The sequence below is a fragment of the Typopeltis vanoorti genome, chromosome 18 (genome assembly GCF_054136105.1).
Source record: "Typopeltis vanoorti isolate ZY-2024b chromosome 18, IOZ_Tvanoo_1.0, whole genome shotgun sequence".
NCBI lineage: Eukaryota > Metazoa > Arthropoda > Arachnida > Uropygi > Thelyphonidae > Typopeltis > Typopeltis vanoorti.
In genome coordinates, this window is record NC_143566.1 from 64,128,414 (window position 1) to 64,153,821 (window position 25,408).

Here is a 25,408-nt window from a genome sequence, read left to right on the forward strand (position 1 = left end):
TCCTTATGGATATAATGCTATGCATTAAGGGAAGGGTTACTACCCAGACCAGTTTTGACCTTCATTGATGTCTCTTCAGTGGGAGCCAGACCCAGGTGTAATACCAAGGTTGAAGTAATGCAGAAGTCATATTTTCCCATACGAGGTGCCAAAAGGTGTCACATCTTATTATTAAATTACTCTGGATTAGAGAAAGTTTTTCCACTTGGTTATACTACGAATTAAAGATACCAAGAAATTATATACTTGTTTTAATCCTTTATCCAAGTGTAAGCAAACAAGTTTATGCCTGAACTATTTTCAGGACTGAGGCAATTTGTATAAAGAAGCTAACACTTGCCTTAGTATCCCATAATGGTATCTTTAATTTGTAGTATAACCAAGTTATACTACAAAATTGAAAAACTTCCAATAAAATTGTTCTGATTTTGTTCCTCCACATACTACTTTTTGATATCTGTCCATGTCTCTTGGTATCTGTTCAAGTCACCTTTTTCTCTACATCACCAGTTTTATATCCATCCCCATTTCTTGCAGTTTGCATAACAATGTGATATTCTGTCAAATGCTTTTGAAAAATCCAGCAGAATCATTGTATAGTCATTCCATTTATACAACTCAGCTCATCCTATTATAAAAAGTTAATAAATTACTAAGGCATGACATACCTTTCACAAAGTCATGCCCCCCCATCCATAGAGTATCATATTCTTATTCACTCATTCCCAAATTCTCTTTTTCACCAACTTTTCCAGTACTTTTATCACTATTCCTGAAATACTAATTGGTCTATAATTTGCTACCATATACTTAAATTGACATTAATGGAAAGGAATTATTTTGCCCTCTTTCCAATCTCTTGGGACTTTACCAGTGCTGAAACTTAAATTAACAGCCTAGTCAAAGGCATCACTAGTTCCCCTCCACATTCTCTTAAAAGGCAAGTTGATATCCAATCCAATCCCACAGCTGTATTTGCATTCAGATTCTGCAATAGCCTAAGTGGCTCTAATTCATCAATTTCTATTTTCACTTCAGTTCCTGTCACCTCTACCGTGATAATATCTTCCCTTGGATGATATACATGTGCAAAATGGTCACTCAGTAGGTCAAAAATTTCATCTATCTACCACCTGCACTCATTAAAGTAATCCATCCATAGTCGTTCTTCCTTCTGCTTGCCACAAAACAAAAAAAAAACTCTTTGGGATTTCCTTTTGCTTCTTTAGCTAATTTCTTCTCATAATCTCATTTTGTCTTGCTTATCATGCTGGTCACCTTTCTTGCCTGATCCTTGTATTGTTAATGACTTTTTTGGTCATCTTTCTCCTTATATAATCTCCACAACATGTTCTTTATTTTCATCTCATGCTTAATGATAATACTCATCTATCTAACTCCTATCCGATTTACTCTCCTGACCTTGGGTACACAGTGTGATATTGCTTCTTACGGATATCCCTTGACTATCCCCAACACACTGTCAACATCCTTTCCTTGTATATCTTTATGCCATAGTAAGCCTTAACAACTTACTGAAGTTCTAAGGACACTTTAAACAGAGAGAGAGATCTTGCTTAGAGAATTGCATATGGTTGTCTTCCAGTAAATGTCATCAAATGGAGGTATTTTCACATTGGAGGTCCAATCTGTTATATAGACCATGCATTCTATAGCTGCCCTCTTCCCTGCATATTTGGAGCAGATTGCATTATGTGTTGGCATTCTATTACTTACAACATAAGGTCTTTTTTTTCTTTTTTTTTTTGCAATACCTCCATCTGTCAGAAATGAGAAGAGAATTTTAATTTTCCTAATTAATGAGTTAAAATATCATAGAAAATTAGGACAAAACATGGATTTGAAAACCAGCAATATGACATACAAATGCTTTTCAATATTATATTGTGGAAATTTTATTTTTCAGTCAAGCGAATTTTGTATTTAGAAAAAAAGCATTCTAGAATATACTAAAATTTTTACCAGATGGTGAAGACTGCCCACATTATGCAATAATCACCAGGGGGAGGTAAAATTCTGTCTATTTTTGCTATCAGAGTTCACTGTGGCCTTATGTTCAACTGTAGGAATGACTGGAGAGCAATCACAGGCAGAGGAGAGCAATCACAGGCAGAGGACAACTCAAGACAATTTACTTGATTAAGGCTAAACACCTGGTTACCAGTCATCTCTTGATTTTGGTTTCAATTGATCTTTTGTTTGTTCAGCTGCATGAGACTGATCAAAAATGAAAATGGATAGCCTTTGGCTACATTATAATATAAAGGACTGAGGCCTTTTTTGCTATCTGCATGTTTTTTTTTCTTTCTCTTAATACTTTCAAGCTCTCATGCACCCTCTTTTTCACCTTAATAAAGGTTGAATTCAGTCTGGGTAGTGACCCTTCCCATAACGCAGAGCAAATGCACATCCAAAATGAAGTGATAAGCTTTTCATTATGGGATACCATGGCAACTGATGTGAAGTCAACAGCTTCTATATACATGTGCAAACAGATCAGTTTTGCAAATACTTAATGTGTACGCTTTGGTTGCTTATTATTACGGACAACTCCAAGGAGTCCTTAGACTCATCGAGGGAGGCCCTAAACATCATGTCAAGAACAACTATTCAACATCCACACAGTATCAAATCATACTTTGCCTTGAACTCATTCACAGTCATGGCACCCACAACAGACTCTGGCAGCTTATTCCACTCATTCACCACTCTCCAAGTAAAAAACCTAGTTCTAACACCCTTGCTAACCACACTCTTGCCTAGTTTCCATGGATGGCCCCTAGTCCGCCCACCACCAGTCCTGTTCTGAAAAATATCCTCTGAATTAATCTTATAGAAACCCTTCAGTAATTTGAATGTCTCAATCACCCCTTTTCTCCTATCAACCAATTTCTACAACCCACAAATCTTCAACCTGTTCTCATAAGGTTCATTCCATAGACCTGCTATCATCTTGGTCACTCGTCTCTGGATCCTCTCCACCTCCTCCCCATCAAGAAGAAACCCTGGTGCCCAGATCTGGGCACAGTAGTCGAGATGGGGTCTTATCAAGGCTCGATACAGAGGAACAATAACTTGATTGTCTCTGCTCATCAAAGTATTCTTCAGTAACCAAGTGATTTGATGAGCTGATTTAGCCACTTTTGCAATGTGCCCCCTAAACTTCAACTCCTTATCCACTAACACTCCCAAACTGTGAATTTTACTTGCTTAATTCTTGCCAAATATAATATACTTTTATAATCAAATGAAAAAATTCTTATAATTTCTTCCTTCCACTTTATATCATCATATTTAATTGGTAACTTCAAAGCCCCAACCAAATTTCAAGTAATCATTACCTACTGTTGTGTCCTGAATAGTCAGAAATTGAAAATTAAAATTTAATTTATTCAGGAACAACTACCTTTAATTGTAGGCAGAAAAATGTTGTGTTTTGGCATAGAAATTGAAATGTACAGTATAATTTAAAGCAAAACCGAAGAAGTGTTTAGTTTAAGAAATGTGAGACTTAGCCAGTTTGGTACAGAGTCAAATAAAGGAATTTATTTAAGGTTATTATTTGATTAGAGTATCCCATTCTATGTTTTGTGTGAAAGCAAGTTGAGTGTAAGCTGTAGGCCAAAGGTCACACTTTAGCCTACAGCTATAGTATGGCCTAAGGGAAGGAGAATTTATTAGGAAAGCAAAGCTAGAACGCTTTCTCGGAAGAATGCCACGCGCAAGTGAATGAATGCCGCGTGGTAAACAACGTAGCTAAGTGCGAAAATCTTCGAGAAAGAGAGGGAAAATATAAGGGTCAAGCTCCCCCCACACAAGGCTTTTTTTTTTGGTTCCTGGTTCCTGCGCTCTTTGACGTTGGCTCTCCGTCTCCGGCAATGGGATGATTCCGGGTTGGCCGTAGAAGTCATGAAAGGCTTATCGAGGTTCATGAGGCAAGGCTAGCTATCTCTTCATAACAGATTAGCTAAGCTGTATTGTGTGACCGATGATACAGATGTGTTCATGCGGTTCCAGAGAGAGAGACCAGAGCGGCACACCGCCTTATCGTTGCGGAGAACCTGATTGTGCTGCTATCGTATGTGACCCGAAGAACAGTAACCCACAACGGTGCCTTGATATCCAGACAAGGCTGAAGACAGAACAGAAAGCCATTCCATGAAATGGTAACATAGAACTTTAGTGATTATCCCATTTGGCAGTAACTGGTCTCTGTTTGAAGAAGGCCTCCCTAGAAGGGATCTGTATGTGAAATAACTTAGATGTGTTGTGAGATATGATTAGTGACCCTAGAGTGATTAATGTATTATAGTGTTAGTATTGATATCAGAAATTGCTAGGAAGGTGATTAAGTTAATCATGTACCTTATATTCTTCATGTATATCTCTTAAGCTTTAATAAATATGTTTTATATCATTTGCCTGAATCCAGCCGATTTTATGAATTCAAATAGCCGCTCATAAAATTACTAACGAACCTAGCAGGAGGGACATATGAATATAGTTTGATCTTTCAAGCCACGACTCTAAGAGAAGTGAGAATAGTTAGATTAGTGTTTGAAATTTTATTACTGTATTGGCTGGCGCAGCAAAAAATAAATTCGTCAATATTTAACAGGCGGACTGTCTCAGAGGACAAAACTTTAGGGCCTTGTCCCATACATAGACAAAGCCCTAATGAATGAAAGGATTACACGTGACAAAATTTGGGAATGGCCTGAATCACAGTTTGTTTAAGAAAAGGCTAGTGATAGCTGATTTATTTAACATATTGGAAAACTATTATAGAAGCCAGAAAGGAAATAACTGTATGGGAGAGTGTAGTGAATAGTGGTTAAAGCAATAATAATGATAGAAATATATAAAGAAGGAGATCGAACGATAACAATTGGCACAAATGACAGGACTTGATTGAGTAAGGTTTTAGGTAAGAAGGATAGATTAAGTAAACAACTATATTAAATCTTATAGAATCATCGAGATAACCATAGAAAATGATACAACACTACCTTACCCTCACTGAATTAATCTATACAATTGATAAATTAAACACTCAGGATTATTAAACAAAAGAGATCATATATCTTAAATATATATACACCTACCTTTTTGCTTCAACCAAAAATGAATCCCGGATTTTTGTTGATGCTATACAAAAAACTATTTCATTAGAAGAATCTGCAGTTTTAACTTTCCCGAGGTATGTTTCGTACTGTGAATCATCACCATCTTGAACACTGAATAATAATAAGAAACAAAGAATATTTACAGTAATTGTTATTTCATTTATATGAAGCAATTTCAAATTCTATCGCAATCAATTATTTTTTACAATAAGTTGTTTTTTATTTCTCGATGTCTATATCTTGAGTACTGGCCTGATTGGTCAAGTGGTTAGTATATCCACTCGCCAACTGCGAGTTCAAATCCTGCCATAGGAATGGATGTTTGTGATTGTCTTTAGGTGAGAGATGAATTTCATCACCTGATGTGAGACCACTGTACTGCTTATTGGAGGCCTGAAGTGGCTTGGAAAAGTTTGATGTTTTGTCTCTAGAGAAGGGTTTCCAGACTGTGTAAAAAATAAATTAAAAATACAAAAGCTCATTCATGGCACAAAATGTACTATAGGTTTTCAAATGATCTATCATGAGTGGGAGCAACATAAAAAAAAGTAGTTTCTTTTTTAAATGTATGCTTCTTTTCTTTATGACCTTCACCCCCTCCTGATTTTATGATTGGCAAAAATTCTATTGTGACTGTATGAAATGTCAGGCCACAGAAGAGAGGCAATCACAAAAAAAAAAATAAAATAAAATAAATAAATAAAATAAATAAAAAAAATCAGGATGAATATCCTGCTTACCTTGAAAGGCTGCAAAATGACTGAGGCTACAGTGTACAAGTGAGAATAAAACTTAACTAGTATGAACAATTCCTAATAACTGAATCAACATGCTTTTTTTAAAAGCAGTAAATATTGCATACATATCTGCATTAAAAATATTGCTATGAGTCATGCACACATTTACTTCAAAGGCCTGCAGCTGTAGCAAACTGTTGAAATTTGAATAATCACTAGTCATTTGCCATCAGTTAACTGAAAATAACTTATAGTGCAGTGCATATTTATGCTCTTGTAAACATCCAGAGAGAGGGAAAAGTGAATTTGAGAGTACAAAATATAGTATGAAGATCCTATCGATAAGAGGAACTGATCCTACCCAAAGACTTACAAGTTTTTGAAAAAACTGACTGCAGTCAAATACATTTAGTTAGGGAGCAAAGACACTATCCACTCAGCCAACAATGCTCACAAAATTATTTGTGATTAACTGTGATGAGATATCAGACAGTTTTCAAATGCAAGAACTGGTTTAAAAATATGTGGATATGATAATGCTGCTCTTGTTTCTCTGCTATTTGGCAGAGGAGCAGAGGCAGAAGAGCACAAGAAAAGTTACTGCTTATGTAGACAAAATCACTATACTGTGCTTCCACCATTTGTGGGTGATGTTCAGAGTTAGTGTGCGGTATATAGTGAGTTTTGTATTAATTTACAACACCTCTAATTATAAGAAAGATACTTAATTTATCAGCTGTTAAAAATACCATGTTTTGACATATACATCTATATCTATACATATATATATATATATATATGAAGGGGGGGGGATATTGGTTCGAGAATAAATTGTGGTTGGTCTGTGAATTTAATGCTCGTGTAAAATTGGTGAATTCTGTCTGTTTTGTTGTGCTTTTTCCCTTAGAAAATTAGTGTTTTATAGTATATTAGTGTAGATGTTAGAGTTTTTAGTGTTTTATTATTATGTGACACCTCCAGGGAGTCCAAAGACTCATCGAGGGAGAGTGTGGCAAAAGCATCGAACAATTGATCTCCTTTAAACTACTAACCATGCTTAAACTTATTTAACTTTTTGCATGAGCCATTAGTAGCAGAGGCTCTACCAATCTTTGCTGGCATTTTACAACATATTTTTATTAAGATATTTCAATAATAAGTATAAATTTAAAATGATGCCAAAACCCACAAGAAACGTAATGCTAAAAAGAGCAGTGCAGTTGAGAAGGAGGAGGCAAGCCCCACTAACAAAGTTATAGGAGATAAGGAGAGTGTGGCAACAGCATCGGACAATTATTGAAAGTGAATTTACCTCCAAAATAGGAAAATTAAAGCAGATCATCAGATAAATGATGCAGGAATTACAAAAAGTCGAGAGGCATTTAAAGAACATAGGGAGGCAAAGAAAATTAAGAAGCAAAATAAGAAACAACAAAGCAGGAAACAGGTAAGTCAGGAAGTAATGGAAATCAGATAAGTGATGTTGCTTGTAAAAAGAAGGATGTTATTTGGTATGATGACTCACTCTGTAATAAAACATGCTACTGATGAGCGAGTTAGAACTTGAGTTTCTCTAAGCAAAAAATAAGAATATAAAGGAAGCAATTCAAAAACAGAAAAGAAAAGTAAACATAGTGCAGATGTTAGTGTTTTATAACATATTTTTATTAAGATATTTTAATCATAAGTATAAATTTAAAATGATGCCAAAAATGCACAAGAAACATAATGCTAAAAAGAGGAGTGCAGTTGAGAAGAGGAAGGCAAGCCCAGCCAACAAAGTTACAGGAGATATGAAGGAAGTTATTGGAAGTGGATTAACCTCCAAAACAGGAAAATTAAAGCAGATCATCAGAGAGATAACACAGGAATTACAAAAAGTCGAGAGGCATTTAAAGAACATAGGTAGGAAAAGAAAATTAAGCAGCAAAATAAGAAACAACAAAGCATGGAAACAGGTAAGTCAGGAAGTAATGGAAATCAGATAAGTGATGTTGCTTGTAAAAAGAAGGACGTTATTTGGTATGGTGACATGAAAGGGTTATTAAAAGAGGCAAGAGTGAAGCGTGAGAAAATGAAAATCCTTGATATGATAATGAATTAATAAGGGCTATGATAGCAAATGATTCGATGCATAGGCTGTGTAGAAAGAATGGATGTGAGTTTTTGGATGTGTGACGTAAGTTTGAGGAAAGACTGGATTTGTATAAGAGGGAGGGCCCATACCTGAATGAATTTGGTATCAGGAGTCTTGAACAACTAATAACTGGTATGAGACTTAACACAAAGAGTCAGGGAAACTAATTTATAAAGGGAGGAACGGTGAGCATGCGAGTGTAAGAGCGACAGGTGATATATAACTGTGTTAATGAGGGAAATAGGCTTTATCATGGAAATGCTGATGAGGAGAGAACGATTTCGACTTAGTGTTCGTCCTGTTCAGACCTATCAAACACAAGATGTTTACACATATAAGCCACTAGAGAAGAATAGAGACCTGCAAGTTGTCCAACTATGTCACGCAGACTGCAGACAGGAGTATACAAAACAACATGCAGGTAGATTATTATGTCTGTACATGAATACCAGGAATATCAGAAACATACAGGAAGAGTTTGTTGCCTTGGTCAATACATTGGTACCTCAGATTGCAGGCATTAGTAAGACTAGGCTATCAGCATCAGACATACTAACTGGTATCAAGAGTAAAGAGTACAGTATTTTTAGGAAGGATAGAGAGGGCAGGAGAGGTGTGTGTGTGTGGGGGGGGGACATGCTTCTAATGATATTGAATGACTTCAATCAAGTTAGAGTTCAGACCTATGATTGTAGTACTACTACTAGCAGTATTTCATGTGTCAGTGAGTTTGAACCCATCTGGTGTGAGTTGGAATCTAACAAGATCAATTACATAGTTGGGTGTCGTTACAGACCTGGAGGATTGGATGTTAGTGATGAATAAATGCATCACCAAATAGAAAAGATGAGCACGAAAAGAGTAATCATAATGGGAGACTTTAATCATCCCAATATTGAGTAGGCAGCAGCAGCAGCAGCAGAATCTCACGAGAAGAATAAGAATGAATTTATTGAGCTGTTGCGGGACAACTTCCTCAAGCAGCATGTGACAGAAGGAACTCAAGGTCAAAGAGTGTTAGATTTGATTATTGTTTCAGTTAAACATGCAACTATTCTGCCTCCGGTTGGTGACAGTGATCTTGGGAAGTAACTAAGGTTATTCAGAATAGGTTACATGCTGAACTACAAAGCAAGAAATTATAAACAACTGAGAAGTATACAGAGTTCAGTGGAATGGGATCAGTTGCTGGACAGGAATAATATCGGCAGTGCATGGGAAGCATTTAAACAATACTTAAATGATGCGATATCAGAATGTGTCCTGAAAGTTCGAACAATAGATAGGGTAGGGGTAAAATGGACGTGTAATCTCATTAAGAAAGAGATTCGTAAAAGGATGATGTGGAAGGAATACCGTGTGCATAAGGACGATGTCCGTTATGAAAATTATAAGCAGCAGGCTAGAATAGTCACAACTGCTGTATGGAGAGCAAAGTCTTAGTATGAAAAGAAACTGGCTCAGCATGCTAAAGACAACCCACAAGAATTCTATTGATATGCTGCAAGTAAAAGAAAGAATGAATATGAAAGAATAACTCTTCTAAATGCAGATGGCATGAGGGTAACAGATGCAGAAGTTGTTCAACTAATGAGTGCTCATTTTGTTAAAAGCTATCAACCTAGTGCATGCAACATTGAGCTCACTGCTATCTCTTCACTGGATGAAGAAACTCGGGTATATGAGGATGAGGTATTAGAACTGTTGCACAAACCGAATTAAAATTCAGCCATATGGACTCATGGGATGTAATCATGTGTGCTAAAAGAGTGTTCGGCAGAACTCGATATTCATTTGACCAGGCTGTTTAACATGATTCTCAGAACAGGGAAGATTCTGCAGGAATGGAAAGAATGTATGGTAACTGCTTTGCACAAAGGTGGTGCAAAGAGCAATGTATTCAACTATCACCCAATTAGTATCTCAGAAGTGGTAGTTAAGATGTTGGAAAAATTGGTTAGGGCTCGCATTCAGAAATGGGTTGACAGTGAATTTCTACTTTGCAATGAGCAACATGGGTTTACTAAAGGAAGGTCATGTTTTAGCAACTTGCTCACATTTTATAACAATGTTACCATTGAACTAGACAAGGGCAACGGGTACACTATGGAACTTTTGGATTTTGCTAAGGCTTTTGACAGAATGCAGCATGGTAGACTGTTGCATAAACTGGAGAATATGGGTTTGGATTATATAATATTAAGGTGGATAAGAGGATGGTTGACTGACAAATATCAAAAAGTGGTATACGGAGGATGTGAGTCTGCAGGATTTAAGGTAACCAGTGGTGTACCACAAGGATCAGTGCTTGGTTCACTGTAATTCAATCTGTACATTAATGATATTCAGAAGGATTTAACAAAAGACATACAGCTATTTGCTGATGATGCAAAGATACGTAGGGTAATGTAATGTATCCATTCCCCTGAACAAGGGGAATGGATACACTACACTACCAGAAAGGCTGCTGATATTCAGTCCTCGCAGAATGATTTGAATAGGTTGGAATTGTTTATATGGGAAAATGGATGTCAGTAAATGTAAAGTCATTCACTTTGGCGTAATTAGATATCCAATTTCGTATTATATTGGTATGATTATTATTATTATGATTCAGGCCTCCATGGAGTCAAAAGGCTCATTGTGGGAGTTCCTTCCTAGAAAACACAAAGTCTATCATGCCACTCCTTGACCTCATTCACTGTTCGTGCTCTCACCACTCTATCAGGCAAAGCATTCCACAGTTCATCCACCCTCCATTGAAAGAAACTACTCCTCACCCTCTTGCTTAGAGCTATCTTTTGTAACTTACAGGGATAGCCTCTTGTCCCCGTTTCTTCCCCGTGTTCCTCCAAGCAAAAGAACTCCAAAGTGTCAAACCTGTAACTACTTCTCAACAGGTTAAAAGTCTCAATCATATCACCTCTCCTTCTTCTATCTACCAAACTCTACAGTCCACATTCTCTCAGTCAATCCTCATAACTGACATTGTACAGTCCTGAAACCATCTTTGTTATCTGCCTCTGTATCCTTTCCAGTTAATTTATCCCCTTCAAATCCTGGGGGACCAAATTTGACAACAATAGTACAAGTGTGGTGTGATCAGGGCTTTATACAATGGTATGACAACTCTTTTATCTCTGCAGGTCAGCGTCCTTCTCAGTATTGCAGCAATCCTCTGTGTTACCTTCACCACCTTTGCAATATGTCCCCTGAATTTCAGGTTTCTATCAATCGTCACCCCCCCCCCACATCTCTTGTCTCCCCTACTTCCTCAGTACAGCTCCTCCAATAGAGTATGCTGCCTCCTATCAATGTATCCCAACTTCAAGACTTTATTTACATTTTGCTGCATTAAACTGAAACCTCCATTCATTTGCCCATCTGTCCAGTTTATTGAAATCCTCTTGCAGGACTGCCACATCTGCAATATTACTAATAACCCTTCCTAGCTTCACATCATTTGCAAACCACCCATGTGGTTAGCCTATGCTACGCGCTTTGCAACCATATGCCTGGGGAAAGGAGTGTCCTAGGTTTGATTCTCGTCGACGACATGAGGAACTTAAGCATCTTCCTCAGCCAAAGCCAAGTTAGCCGGTCTTGGGCGTGGAAAGCAGGGTATTTCCCCCAGTTTAAATGGGGTTTTTCATCCTGCAAGCAGGCAAACCGGCCCCATGAACACACACGGATACAGTCAGGAATACTTAAGACAATCCCTCCAGCCATAGGATTGTCAGCTCTGAATTGTCAGCTATGACAGTCCAGAGCATGGATAAAAATATGGGGAATTGAGGTGGTGCCATACCTCCCTGTAAAAGGGGTTCACGGCCGTTGAATCACCACATGAAATGAAATCTGTAAACCACTGGTGATGTCACTGATATAAAGGTTAAACAACACAGATCCAGCACTGAGCCCTGTCGCATCCCCACTTGTAATCTTCTGCTTACTTGATGTTGCCCCATCATACACAACCCTTTTATATCTATCAGATAGCCAATCCTGAATCCAGTTGACTAACCTGACTTCTAAACTCATGTGCTGCAACTTAAATATCAGCTAATCCTGTGGCACCCTGTCAAATGCCTTTGCAAAATCCAAAAAAAATAGCAGAATCTGCCTTTCCCTCATCAACCGCTTTTGTCATGTTATTATAGAAGCCAATCATATTACTAAAGGAAGAGCGTCCCTTAACAAATTCATGTTGACTCTCACAGATAACACTAACGTCATCTTCCCAATGCTGTATATGAACCTCACTAATTTCTCCAAGATCTTAACTACTGATGAAACACAAACTAGTCTATAATTTGACACTTCCAGTCTGCTACCATCCTTATGCGATGGTACAATTTTACTTTCTTCCCATTTCTTGGGTACCTTTCTCGTAGTGAGACTTTCATTGAAAGGCCAGGTCAATGGAAGGAACCGTTCAGTTCTTTAGCACATTCTCTCAATACCCATGGCAAAATTCCATTCAGTCCCACAACTTTACTGACATCCAGTCCATGCGGTTAGCCTAGTGGCTGTGCACTTCGCAACCATATGACTGGGGAAGGAGTGTCCCAGGTTCGATTCCCGTCGAAGACGTGAGGAATTTGAGGATTTTCCTCAGCCATATCCAAGTTAGCCAGTCTTGGGCGAGGGCAGTAGGGTTTTTTCTGCCAGTTTATCTGGTGTTTTTCATCCCACAAACAGGCAAACTGGCCCCGTGAACACACATGGATCTACAGCCATAAATACCTAACCCCCCCCCATGAGGGGGCTCAACTCGTCCCAATAATAGCCATTGTTTATGAATGTGACACATTAGTGACACATTCATAAACAATGGCCATAACAAAAATACTGTCAATAAAATACTCTATAAAACCACAACAAAAACGAATCTAGATTACGGTAAAACCATAGCCATCCCATACATTAAAGGGTTATCAGAAAAAATCAACAGAATCCTACAACATTATAACCTCAATGCCACCTTTAAACCACCCACTAAACTCAAAACCATATTCAGCTCCTCTAAGGATCCTCTCCTCCCATTAGCACATCCTGGAGTCTATTGCATCCGCTGCACCTGTAACTTACCGTACATTGGTGAAACAGGACGGACAATCCCTATACGCAAAAAAGAACACATTAGACACATTAAATATAACCATTATGGTGAAGCAGGCCTCTCAGACCATGCACTTAACACCTTACACCAAATCAACTGGAAAAGCACCTGCTCCTTACACCGCACAAAAACATGGTACGAAAGAAAATTTAAAGAATCCTGCGAAATCCTGATAAACCACCCAAATATCAACAATAAAGATGGTATGAAAATTCCAAGGATCTGGATGGCTCACATTCAGCAAACCTAATATGAAAGATTCAGCATAAGTCAGGACTTTAGCCAATCCGCTAGTATTAGAAACCATTCCACTCAAACTGGCTGGAATGATGTTAATATATGTATATAATAGACAACACAAATAATAGGACTCTAGCGTTGATGTATAATTTTTTTTTTTTTTTTTTTTTTTTTTCACCAGAGGTCAGGCCAACAATTGTGGTAGCGATTAGTCAGTGTCTTTAACGAACCAGTATGATTGTAGTATAGCTTGTTTCTTGTGTATATTTGTACGCTCCAGAAGATGACCTTGACATAAAGGTCGAAACGTCGAATTGTAAAATTTTAGTAATAGTAAACTAAAGTTTTTATTCAAACACGGTAGTTGTCTCCATAATTTCCAAAAATGCATTCGGATCACCGTGCAAGCCTAAAAGAAAGGAAATATGAGGCTAATTTTCTTGAACGGCAGGCAGTCTCAAGTAGGGTGATGTGGGCAAATATCAGAATGGGGAACTGGACAATGAGACTTATTTGTGTGTCTATGGTCTTACAGAAGGTTCTCCTAAGGTAGAGTGGAGGAATGGAGGAGAAAAAAAGCAACTGACATAATGAAAAATTGGTACTTGTTGGGGATCTAAATAGCAGAGTGGGAAGTGATTGTCAGACATACAAAAATATTTTGGGAAAATTTGGAGAAAAGAACAAAGCTAATAATAATGGCAAATACTTATTGGATTTCTGCTCAGGACATGGACTGGTTATTACTAACACCATGTTCCAACATAAAAATGTTCACAAATTCACATGGAGAGAAGAGGCAAGGAATAAGAAAAGTCTCGTTGACTATGTTATTGTTGATAGTGATGCTTTCTCTCTGGTGCAGGACACTGTATAGAGGATTTTGAAATTGGAAGTGATCACCATTTAGTCTTAAGCAGGATAAAACTCAATTTCATATTGAAAAGAAGATGTAAGAAAGTTTTAAAACAAATAAAAGTTGAGCAGCTCTCAGATGCAAACTGTAGACTAAAATGTACAAACATTATTCAAGAAAAAATGAAAGAGTTTGAGAACAGGAATCAGACCCCTGGAGATTTAGTGGCAAGTTCTGAAGAAAACATTGACTGATTCTGCAGAGAGGCATGTGGTGAGGTTGTCTGCAAGGACAAAAAAATCAGAACTCCCTGGTGGACACAGAAAGTCAAAGAGGCAGTGAAGGAAAAGAAGAAAGCATAGCAAAAGTTCCTGGCAAATAAGTCAGCTTCTGCTCTTAGAGAATACAGAGATAAATGTAAGAAAGCTAAACACTGTATAAAACCAGCTAAACAAAAGTCATGGGAGGATTTTGATAAGAACATACAAAATAAATATCAAGAAGGTGGCAAGATATTCTGGAGGTTGTTGAAGCTCAGAAATGGAGGAAAGACTACTGTAAAATAAATTAGAGATGATAAAGGTGATAAGAAAAGTAGAGAAAAAGAAATCCTTGAAGTATGAAGTAATTACCTCGAAAAATTGCTAAATGAAACTAGCAGTGATGACAGCACAGTGATAAAGAACATTGACCAGGCATGCAATCAGGAATACATATCCATACTTGAAGTAGAAAAAGCCATCAAAAGGGTAAAATGTGGAAAGGCAGCAGGAGTAGATGATATTCGCCCTGAAATGCTGAAGTATGGTGGTATAAAAGTTTAACAGTTGCTAAACTGCATAGTTCAGAGGGACTGGACAGAAGGATGAATTCCAGATAAATGGAGTAGAACTCTCATAGTAACTATATATAAAAAGGGAAATAAAACTGAATGTGAGAATTACAGAGGTATTTCATTATTGAGTGTTCCTGGTAAGATTTATGTCAGTATACTTGAGAAACTGTTGAGAAGGATTGTGGAAGAGAAGATTGGTGAGGAACAAGCTGGATTCAGGCCAAATAGAGGATGTCAGGATCAGATATTCACTTTACGACAAATAGATGAAAAGTAATCGGAATATAACAAAGATCTCTATTTAAGTTTTGTACATCTGTAAAATGCATATGACAAGTTACCAAGAGAGATGCTATTCAAAACGCTACAGTTCTATGGTCTCAGTGGATCATTATATCAAGCAATACTTAGTCTTTATTTGAGTTGTAAGTCAGCAGTTGAGCAGCTCTCAGATGTGAGCTGTAGACTAAAATACACAAAAATTATTGAAAAAAAAATGAAAGAGTTTGAGAACAGGCACCAAACCTTGCAGATTCAGTGTCAAGCCTTGAAGAAAACCCTGACTAATTCAGCTAGAGAGGCAGGTGGTGAAGTTGTCTGCAAGGATAGACAAAGTAAAACTCCCTGGTGGACACGGGAAGTTAAAGAGGCAGTGAAGGAAAACAAGAAAGCATATCAAAAGTTCCTGGCAAATAAGTCAGTTTGTGCTCTTACAGAATACAGAAACAAATGTAAGAAAGCTAAACACTGTGTAAAACTAGCTAAACAAAAGTCATGGGAGGACTTTGACAAGAATATAGAAAATAAATATCAAGAAGGTGGCAAAATATTCTGGAGGTTGTTGAAGAAGCTTAGGAATGGAGGAAAGAGTGCTGTAAAAGGAGTTAGAGATGATAAAGGTGACATGAAAATGGGAGAAAAAGATATCCTTGAAGTATGGAGTAACTACTTTGAAAAACTGCTAAATGAAACAAGCAGTGATATCACAGTGGTAAAAAACACTCAACAGACATACAGTCAGGAATACATATCCATACTGAAGTAGAAAGGCTATCAAAGGCTTGAAATGTGGAACAGCAGCAGGAGTAGATGATATTCAACCAGAAATGCTGAATTATGGTGGTATAAATGTCTTACAGTGGCTGCACTGCATAGCTCAGAATGGCTGGACAGAGGGACGAATTTCCGATGATTGGAGTAGAGCTCTCATAATACCCATATATAAAAAGGGAAATAAAACTGAAATGTGAGAATTACAGACGTATTTCCGTACTGAGTGTTCCTTGTAAGATATATGCTAGTATACTTGAGAAACAGTTGAGAAGAATTGTGGAAGAAAAGCTTGGTGAAGAAAAAGCTGGATTAGGATTGTCAGAAGCTGTCAGGATCAGATCTTCACTTTACGAAAAATAGTGGAGAAATCATTGGAATATAACAAAGATCTGTATTTAAGTTTTGACGATTTGGAAAAGGCATACGACAAGGTGCCAAGAGAGAAGCTATTCAATATACTGCAGTTATATGGTGTTGATGGGGCATTATATCAAGCAATATACGTAGTCTTTATTTGAGTTGTAAGTCAGCAGTTAGAATTGAAGGAAGTACAGGAAGATGGTTTAATGTTAAATCTGGTGTGAGACAAGGATGTACATTATCCCCTCTTTTATTCATTATCTATATGGATCACATTATGAAGGAAAGTGGTATTAAACCTGATATCAAAATTGGAGGTGTTAATGTCAGCTCTTTGCTTTATGCGGATGATGTTATACTTCTGAATAAATCCGCTACAAGTCTGCAAGATTCTCTGACTAAATTGAATAGCTGTTGTAATAGATATGGTATGAAGGTCAGCACTAAAAAGACAAAGACGATGAAAATAGGCAGAATCATTGAAAATGTCAGCTGTGTTGTGAATGGAGAACCTGTGGAACAAGTAAAACATTTCAGTTACTTAGGCACGATTTTTACTGAAGATGGTAAATTAAATATAGAAATAGACAACAGAATCAGCAAAGCTGGTATGGTTGGAAGTCAATTGAATAAATTCATATGGAATAAGAGAGAAATTAGTCGGAACACTAAATTAGCTGTATACAAGGCAGTTTTCAAACCAGTTTTAACTTATGGATCTGAGAGCTGGGTCAGAAGTAAAACACTTGACCAAAGACTAGAGACCGCAGATATGAGAGTCCTGAGAAAGATTAGAGGCGTGAACAGATGGCATCAATGGCAATATCATATTAAAAATGAGGATATTAGGAAAGAACTTGACATTGTCAGCATCCAGGAATGCGTTAGCAGAGCTAATCTCAGGTGGTATGGTCACTTAAATAGAATGGGAGAGGAAAGATTAGCAAAACAAGTGTTCTCTGCCAGGTTGGTAGGAAAACGACCCAGAGGAAAACCAAGATATAGGTGGATTGATACGGTACAAAGTGCCTTAGACGATAGAAATATAAGATCTGATAATGTTGAAGTCTTGACAAGTAACAGACTGATTTGGAGGAAAATTGTAGATAGGAAGTTAGTAATGATGTAAATTTTTCATGTAGTACTGTCATATCCTGTACACCCCCTTGAGGGTATATGGCAGGAATTTGATGATGATGATGATGGTAAATTAAATATGGAAATAGACAACAGAATCAACAAAACTGGTATGGTAGGAAGTCAACTGAATAAATATATATGGAATAAGAGATAAATTAGTCAAAACACTAAATTAGCTGTATTCAAAGCAATTTTAACTTATGGATCTGAGAGCTGGGTTAGAAGTAAAACACTTGACCAAAGACTAGAAACCGCAGATATAAGAGTCCTGAGAAAGATTAGAGGCATGAACAGATGGCATCAATGGCAATATTATATTAAAAATGAGGATATTAGGAATGAATTTGACATTGTCAGCATCCAAGAATGCATTAGCAGAGCTAATCTCAGGTGGTATGATCACTTAAACAGAATGGGGGAGGAAAGATTAGCAAAACAAATGTTCTCTGCCAGGTTGGCAGGAAAAAGACCCAGAGGAAGACCAAGATGTAGGTGAATTGATATGGTAAAAAGTGTCTTAGAAGATAGAAATATAAGATCTGATAATGCTGTAGCTTTGACAGGTAACAGATTGATTTGGCAGAAAATTGTAGGTAGGAAGTTAGTAATGATGTAAATTTTTCATGTAGTACTATCATATCCTGTACACTCCTTGAGAGTATATGTCATAAATTTGATGATGATGATGGTTTGCGTTTGATGTCAGATTGTATGAGTACAGAATCATTGCCGTTAAGCCTAATTTTACTATTGTGGTAGTGACGTTGTTAAGCCTAATCTTGTTATTGTGATCACATTGTTGTTGTTAAGCTTAATCTTGCCATTCTCAGAGCATGTGTACTGGGTGTTAAATTGAAAACTATTGATTATAAGTGTATAATAATAAGATGATTATTTGAAGCAACATATGTCAATTTTATTAGGTATTTTTATTGTTTAATGTTGTATGTGTAATGATGTGTTTGATGAATCTTTTTGGCAATTCCTGCAGTTTTAAGTAGTTAGGGGCATGGTACTTTAAAGAATCCTATTTTTCTGGTAAAGAATCCCAATATGAGTATTTTGGAAGTTGTAATTAAGTGCTATGATTCTGTGGAAGGCACACAGCAAAGAGCTTCAGGTAATGATCATCAGGAAGTAAGGAAACCGAACATGAATATTCATATTGTGTCTGGCTAAAGAAAACGGCATTCAAAGAAGGAAATACAGATAAATAAGAGTCAACAAGGGGAATCGTGAAAAAGACCTATGATGGACTTAGATCTGAACGTTACATAGAGGCAAATGGCCAAAATGTCTGATATAGGTAATGTAAGGAAATCGTTGTCACAGGTTAAGCATCTTGAAACGCTGGTTTCTATTCTACTTAGTAAAATTAAACTGGGTAAATATTTGACAACTCAAGTGACAGTGTTATAGATGACTTGGTATCATTCAAGGATAAGGAGACAGACTTGCCAAACGAATAGGGTCATCTAAATCAGCTTTCTAATGGCCTTGACCGGGTTGCTGAAGGCCAACTGTCAGGTGAATGTGTACATACAAGTGTATTGTCCCTTGTATGTCCTTTTCAGTTTCTGATTCTTCATTTAATTCTCACCTGCCAATCAAAATCTTGGGTAGTGATGACAACAATCCTTTCATCAATTCAGGTGAATGTGTGCATGCCAGTGTATTGTCCCATTCAGTTTCTGATGCTACAGTTAATTCTTACCTGCCAATCAAAATCTTGGATAGTGATGACATCAATCCTTTATTTTCTAGTTTTGATATGTCATCTGAGTCAACCATTTCTTCTGTAGTTACTAGGAATGTCAATTCAGATTACTTAACATCTTTATCATCATGTGTGTCTATATGGTATCACCTCTTGAAACTGATGAGAAGGTAGAAACAAAAGATTATGTAGTCCATTTCACATCTTCTAATGTATCAACTGTTTAGCCTGTATTAATTGACTCGGATAAACACCGAAGTTTTAGTGTAATATATGATGATGCACCTGGTTTGTCTTATGTCCCAAGTTTAAGTGATCATCGGGACTTCACAGTTAGGTGTCATCCATCTCATAGGAAACATGCCTTTTTTTTTCTTTTCTTTTTATCTCAATGTAACTGATAGAAGCATGTGGAGTGAATTGTGTTGTGCACGTTCTCCTGAGACAAAGGAACTGACATTTTTAAATGACTGTAATATATTTCATAATTTTGATCTGACCAAATTGTACAGTCTATCTTGCAGCATTCCAATATGCTCTAATGTTTTTTATGGAATAGAAAGTATGGGGGGAATTAAGAAAGACAAGGAATGAGAATGACAGATTATTTAGTAATGGATTAAGTGAGTGTGTGCATGGAATAAATAGTGCAAAAATACATACACAGAGATTGCTGAGCGATATACAAAAGAATGTGAGAGAAGACCAGGGACAAAAACAAGCATCAGTGTGGGGCAAAGAATGTCAAATTAAAAAGGAGCAAAAAAGATATTGTGCTGTATGGGGATTCTATAATTAAGGGTGTGAAGTATGGTAGAGTAATTAAAGCGTGTTATTCAGGGGCAAAGATTAAGGATATAACTGAGGCTGTGAAATTGCAAAAAGAGGTAGCGAAAGATTTTCTATGAGACATGATTTGAAGGATTTAATGAAAGCAATGAATGCAAAGAATGAGAGGGGAAAGATCATGAGTGTGCCACCAAGATTTGATAGTGATAAATTAAACAGAAGAGCAATTATAGTAAATGGTGATGTCAAGATTGTGTAAAAGCTTTACAAAGAAATGAAACTGAATATTCATTTTATGAATATCTGGGATGAGTTTGATAAAAGGAAGGAGTATTTTAAGAGAGATGGTTTGCATTTAAATGGAATGGGCGCTTGGCATTTAGAACATTTATTGATAAAGGATAGAGTAAATGGTCAAAAACAGGGAAATGAGATTTGCTAGGGAGGCAGGTGATAGAGTCAGCTGTAAATAATACTAAGGTCATTAATCGCTGTGAATTTGGGATTAATTGTTTGCAGTAAATTAACAGTATACAGAGTGGGCTAACTTACACATAGGAAGATTATGGGAGGAGGTGAATATTGCAGTTTATGTATACTAATGCTTGAAGTATTTGGAATAAGTGCGAAGAATTTTTGTCATTACTTAGTACAACTTGGCCACAAATTATGGGAATTAGTGAGACTTGGTTAACTAAGAATGATATAGTTATAGGGATTGATTGTAAGGGATACAGTATTTTCAGGCAGGACAAAGATGACAAAATGGGGGGAGGGGTTTTACTAATGATGATGAAGCGTTAAAGCCAAAAAAAGGTAGAAGTGCCTCAAGGTGATAGAGATCAACAGGGCGAAATATGAAATTGGTTGTTGTTATAATCCAAGGGGTATAAGGAAGAATGTAGATAGTATGTATTGGCAAATTAGCACGATGGGAGAAAGTCGAGTAATCATTATGGGGGATTTTAACTTTGGGGACATAGATTCGGAGAAGGAATGGTCACAAGGAACAAAAGAAATGGAGTTTACAGTTGTTAAGAGATAACTACCTGAGACAGCATGTAATGAAAGGGACAAGAGATTTGAGAATGTTAGATCTGGTCATAACATCAGAGAACATATCAATAAGTAATTTAGTTAACTATTCCCATTTGGGGAAAGCGATCATGTGGTCTTGACCTGGGAGATCATAGGATGTGCTGAATATTCTGTTAAGAAGGGGTATATGTGGAATTACAAGGCTGGTGATTATGACAAGCTGAGACGTCAGCTTTCAGTAGTACTATGGCATGAGAATTTGAAGGGGAGAGATGTTGATGGTGCATGGGAGATTGTCAAGGAGTATTTAAAGAACGCTGTATCAGACTGTATTCCCAGAGTCAGAAGGAGAAATCAAGTAGGAGTAAGATGGATGAATAATATTATTAAGCAGGAGTTGCAGATAAAGAAAGGTTGTGGAGGAAGTATAAAGAAAAAGAAGATGAGCGTTCCCATGAGCAGTACAAGGTACAGGCAAGGAGAGTAACCTGTATGGTAAGGAAAGCCAAACCTAATTATGAGAGGAAGCTATCTGATTAATCCAAAAGAAACCCTAAGGAGTTCTTTCGCTATGTGGCAAGTAAAAGGAAGAATAATCATGGAAAGATTACTTTAAAAAGTGTTGATGGTAGGGAAATTACAGGAGCAAATCAAATAGTTGAGTTGCTTAGTGATCATTTTGCAAAAGTGTACCATCTTGGTTGTGATATTGCAGTGTCAAATGTGTCACTGACTGATGAGAGTCTAGAGATAGATGAAATAGAGGTGCTTAATATATTATAGAACCTTAATGCTAACACTGCCACTGGGTTAGATGGCAGCATATTGGCCCATGTGTTACGAGATGTGCAAGAGAATTAGCACCTCTAACCAGGCTGTTTAATTTAAGCCTCAGTTCTGGTAATAAGTGCCAACAGAGTGGAAAGAGGTGGAAAATAATTCCACTGCATAAGGGAGACTCCAAGACAGAGGTTGCAAATTATAGACCAATCAATATATCTGGAGTGGTGGTTAAGGTTTTGGAGAAATTGGTAAAAATTAGAATTCAGGACTGGATGGACAGCAATATGATACTTTATAAGGGACAACATGGTTTTGTGAAGGATAGGTCTTGCCTCAGTAACTTGCTTACTTTCTATAATAAAGTAACAGTGGAGTTGGATAAAGGAAATTCATACTTAGTTATACTGCTGGACTTTGTAAAAGGCATTTGACAGGATTCCACATGGAACTCTGTTGCATAAATTAGAACAAATGGGTATGGATCCGAAGCTGGTGATTTGGATTAGAGGGTGGATAGATATCAAAGAGTGGTTTATGGAGGAGCTGAGTCCAGGAGAAGGCAGGTGCCTAGTGATGTACCTCAGGGCTCAGTGCTTGGTTCTCTATTGTTTAATTTGTTTCCTTTCAAAGTATTCCCAATGATATTGGGAATACTTTGAAAGGAAATATCCACTTGTTTGCTGATGATGCAAAATTAGGAAGAGCGACAGTCAATTCATGATCATACTACTTAGATGAGCCCTGACCACATATTTTTGAATGCTAACAATGTGAAGTTCTTTCCTAATATCTTCATTTTTAATATGATTCTTCCATTGATGACATCTGTTCAGGCCCCTAATTTTCTCAGATTTCCCATCTGTGGTCTCTAATTTTTGATCAAGTGCTTTGTTTCTAACCCAACTCTCAAATCCATAACTTAAAACTGGTGAATACTGTCTTGTATACAAAATGATAGCTTAGCAATTTGGCTAATTTCTCCATATAAATTTATTCAACTAATATCCACCATACCAGCTTAGTCTATTCTGTTATTTTCCATCTTCACTAACAACTGTGCCAACATAGCTGAAATATTTTACTTATTCTATAGGTTCTCCATCAAGAATGAAGCTAGGATTTCTATGTTTCTAGCTATTTTCATGGTTTTGGATGTTGTATTGCTGATTTTACATGCCAAATTTGTTATAGCTCTATTTAATTTAGTTAAAGAATCCTGAAGAATTGCACTGAATGTGTTTAGGATTACAACATCTTTCTAAAATCATGTTTAATGCCACTTTCTTTCATAATGTGATCTATATAGATTTGAATAACAGTGGAGACAAGTGTGCACTCTTGTCTTGATTTTACATTAAACCATCTTCCTGCATTTCCTTCAATTCTAACTGCTGATTTATAACTTTATATGTGACTAATAAGAAAACATTATTTACCTAAACTGTTTTCTTATTATTTCTTTATTACTCTCAATGCCATTCTGTTGTAAGGTAACAGTAATATCTTCATTCTGAAAAAAATAAACAATATATATATTTATATGAACATGAATGTTATCAAAATAATTTAAAAACATCTAGTTCAATATTATCTGCATATGAAATGAAACTAAACAAAGAAGACATTTTGATATCTTTAATATGAAATATTTCTCCAGGATAATTATGGTAACAGAGACTGGAATGAAGAGACAGCATCTAGAAACAAGAAAATAGATTTTTCAAGTGTTTCAGGGAAAAAAAGATTGACAATCCTTGATTTGATCATTTCATCTAAGGAAGTTGTTAAGAATGAAGTGTCAACCCTGCCTTTAATTGACAAAAGTGAACATGAAGTGATCATCTGGATCAGCAGTGAAGTGATGACCATTCACATGACACCTTTTGTGAGGAAAGGATATGTGATAAATTCAGGAGGCAGCTTGGATTATATAAGAAACAGGAAATATAATGAGGAGTTAGATGGAAAGCAAATCAATACTATATTGGCACCCATGATTAAGAAAATAATAATAACAGCAGCAATGCCTGAAAGCATTCCGAAAGGCTCAAGAATTAATATAGGTGTAAAATGAATGAAGCACATTATGAGCAGTGCTTAGCCAATTAAGCCAAGAAAAATCCCACACAGCTCTTTCAATACATGGGAAGAAGAAGAAAGAATGCATAAGAATGACAGTTGATGAGAATGAGATAACTAAGTAACAAATACAGAAATAATAGTTGAGATATTTAATGAAGAAGACATCAAGGAATTTCATCTTCATAAATTCAACCCAAGGCATATTGCACTCCTTTCTATATGACAAAACTTGCACTATACAAATCAGCACAATCTATAGAGTATCAACTTCCCTCAACCCTGACTTCTGATCTCTATGCTATTCTTCAATGGGGGCTCAGGTAATGTAAATTTCAATGCTAGCAAAAACACAATTCTGCTTTATTTCCCACAAAAATTAACTGTTTTCTTCTAGTATTATCTCAAATCCTCAGACAAGGCAAGAATTTTCTTTTTGGCATTACCCTAATATCAAGCCTCTTTCGGCATAAACACATTATAACCACTGCCCTCCTCAACATTCAAAAAATTACAATTCCTCTTTCACGCAAGGAGTCACTTTACATCCAAACAGTTATTAACCTTAAACAAATTGCAAATTATCCAACTATCAAAAATGCCAATTCTCTTGCCAATTCGCTCCGTTCACTTTCCCACAGGCATTTGGTTTCTGCAGCATGCATCTTCTATAAACACCTCCATAGCAAATGCTCATATGAATTAGCATATTAGCATCAACAATTCCTCCTCTCTATTAAAACCAATGAAATGCATGCAACTGCCACCCAACACCTCTTTACAGTTCAACTCCAAACTTACAGAAAAAGTTTCACTTCCTCCTCTTTCATTCTTTCTATTGCCCTGTATTCTGAAAAAGTCTCCCCCACTTCCTAAGGAATAGAATACATCTTCATATCAAATGTTAACATGAGATCAACATAAAAAAAAAGTGTAGATTTCAAGTGTTGAGGGAGTGGTAGAAGAGAGACTAGTCCAAGTAAGCAGGAAGCATATGAAGAATTAAGTAAACTCAATGTATACTTTCAGGGAATAGAAAGTTTTTTCGCTTGGTTATAAATTAAATCAAAGATGCCAAGAAAATATATTCTTGTTTAATCCTTTATTCAAGTTAAGCAAAGAAAGTTTGCACATGAAGTGACTTCACAACTAGGCTACTTGTATATATAGGCTAATGACTTCATATTAATTGTCTAAGTATCCTATAATGCAAAGCACACATACTTTTGGGTGTATATGGGAAGTGCAATGACCCAGATTGGTTTCAACACTTATTGTGGTCTCATCGGTGGGAGCCAGATGCAGAAGAGATACCAAGAAATAATGCAGAAGTCATCTATTTCCCATATACAAGTAGTGAAAAGGTGTACCATCT

At 36.6% G+C, this 25,408-nt stretch overlaps 1 protein-coding gene across 3 annotated transcripts in view; it reads right to left on the reverse strand.

Moving 5' to 3' along the window:
• The window catches only part of LOC150096721 (uncharacterized protein KIAA2013 homolog), a 401,644-nt gene that overhangs the window by 157,278 nt on the left and 218,958 nt on the right, over positions 1–25,408 (reverse strand). For all 3 annotated transcript variants that reach the window (XM_090407839.1, XM_090407838.1, XM_090407840.1), the window contains exons 8-9: positions 23,391–23,464; positions 5,127–5,258 (exon numbers count right to left, since the gene is read on the reverse strand). In XM_090407839.1, the coding sequence (XP_090263965.1) occupies positions 5,127–5,258; positions 23,391–23,464 (206 nt within the window). The remainder of the gene's footprint in view (positions 1–5,126; positions 5,259–23,390; positions 23,465–25,408) is intronic.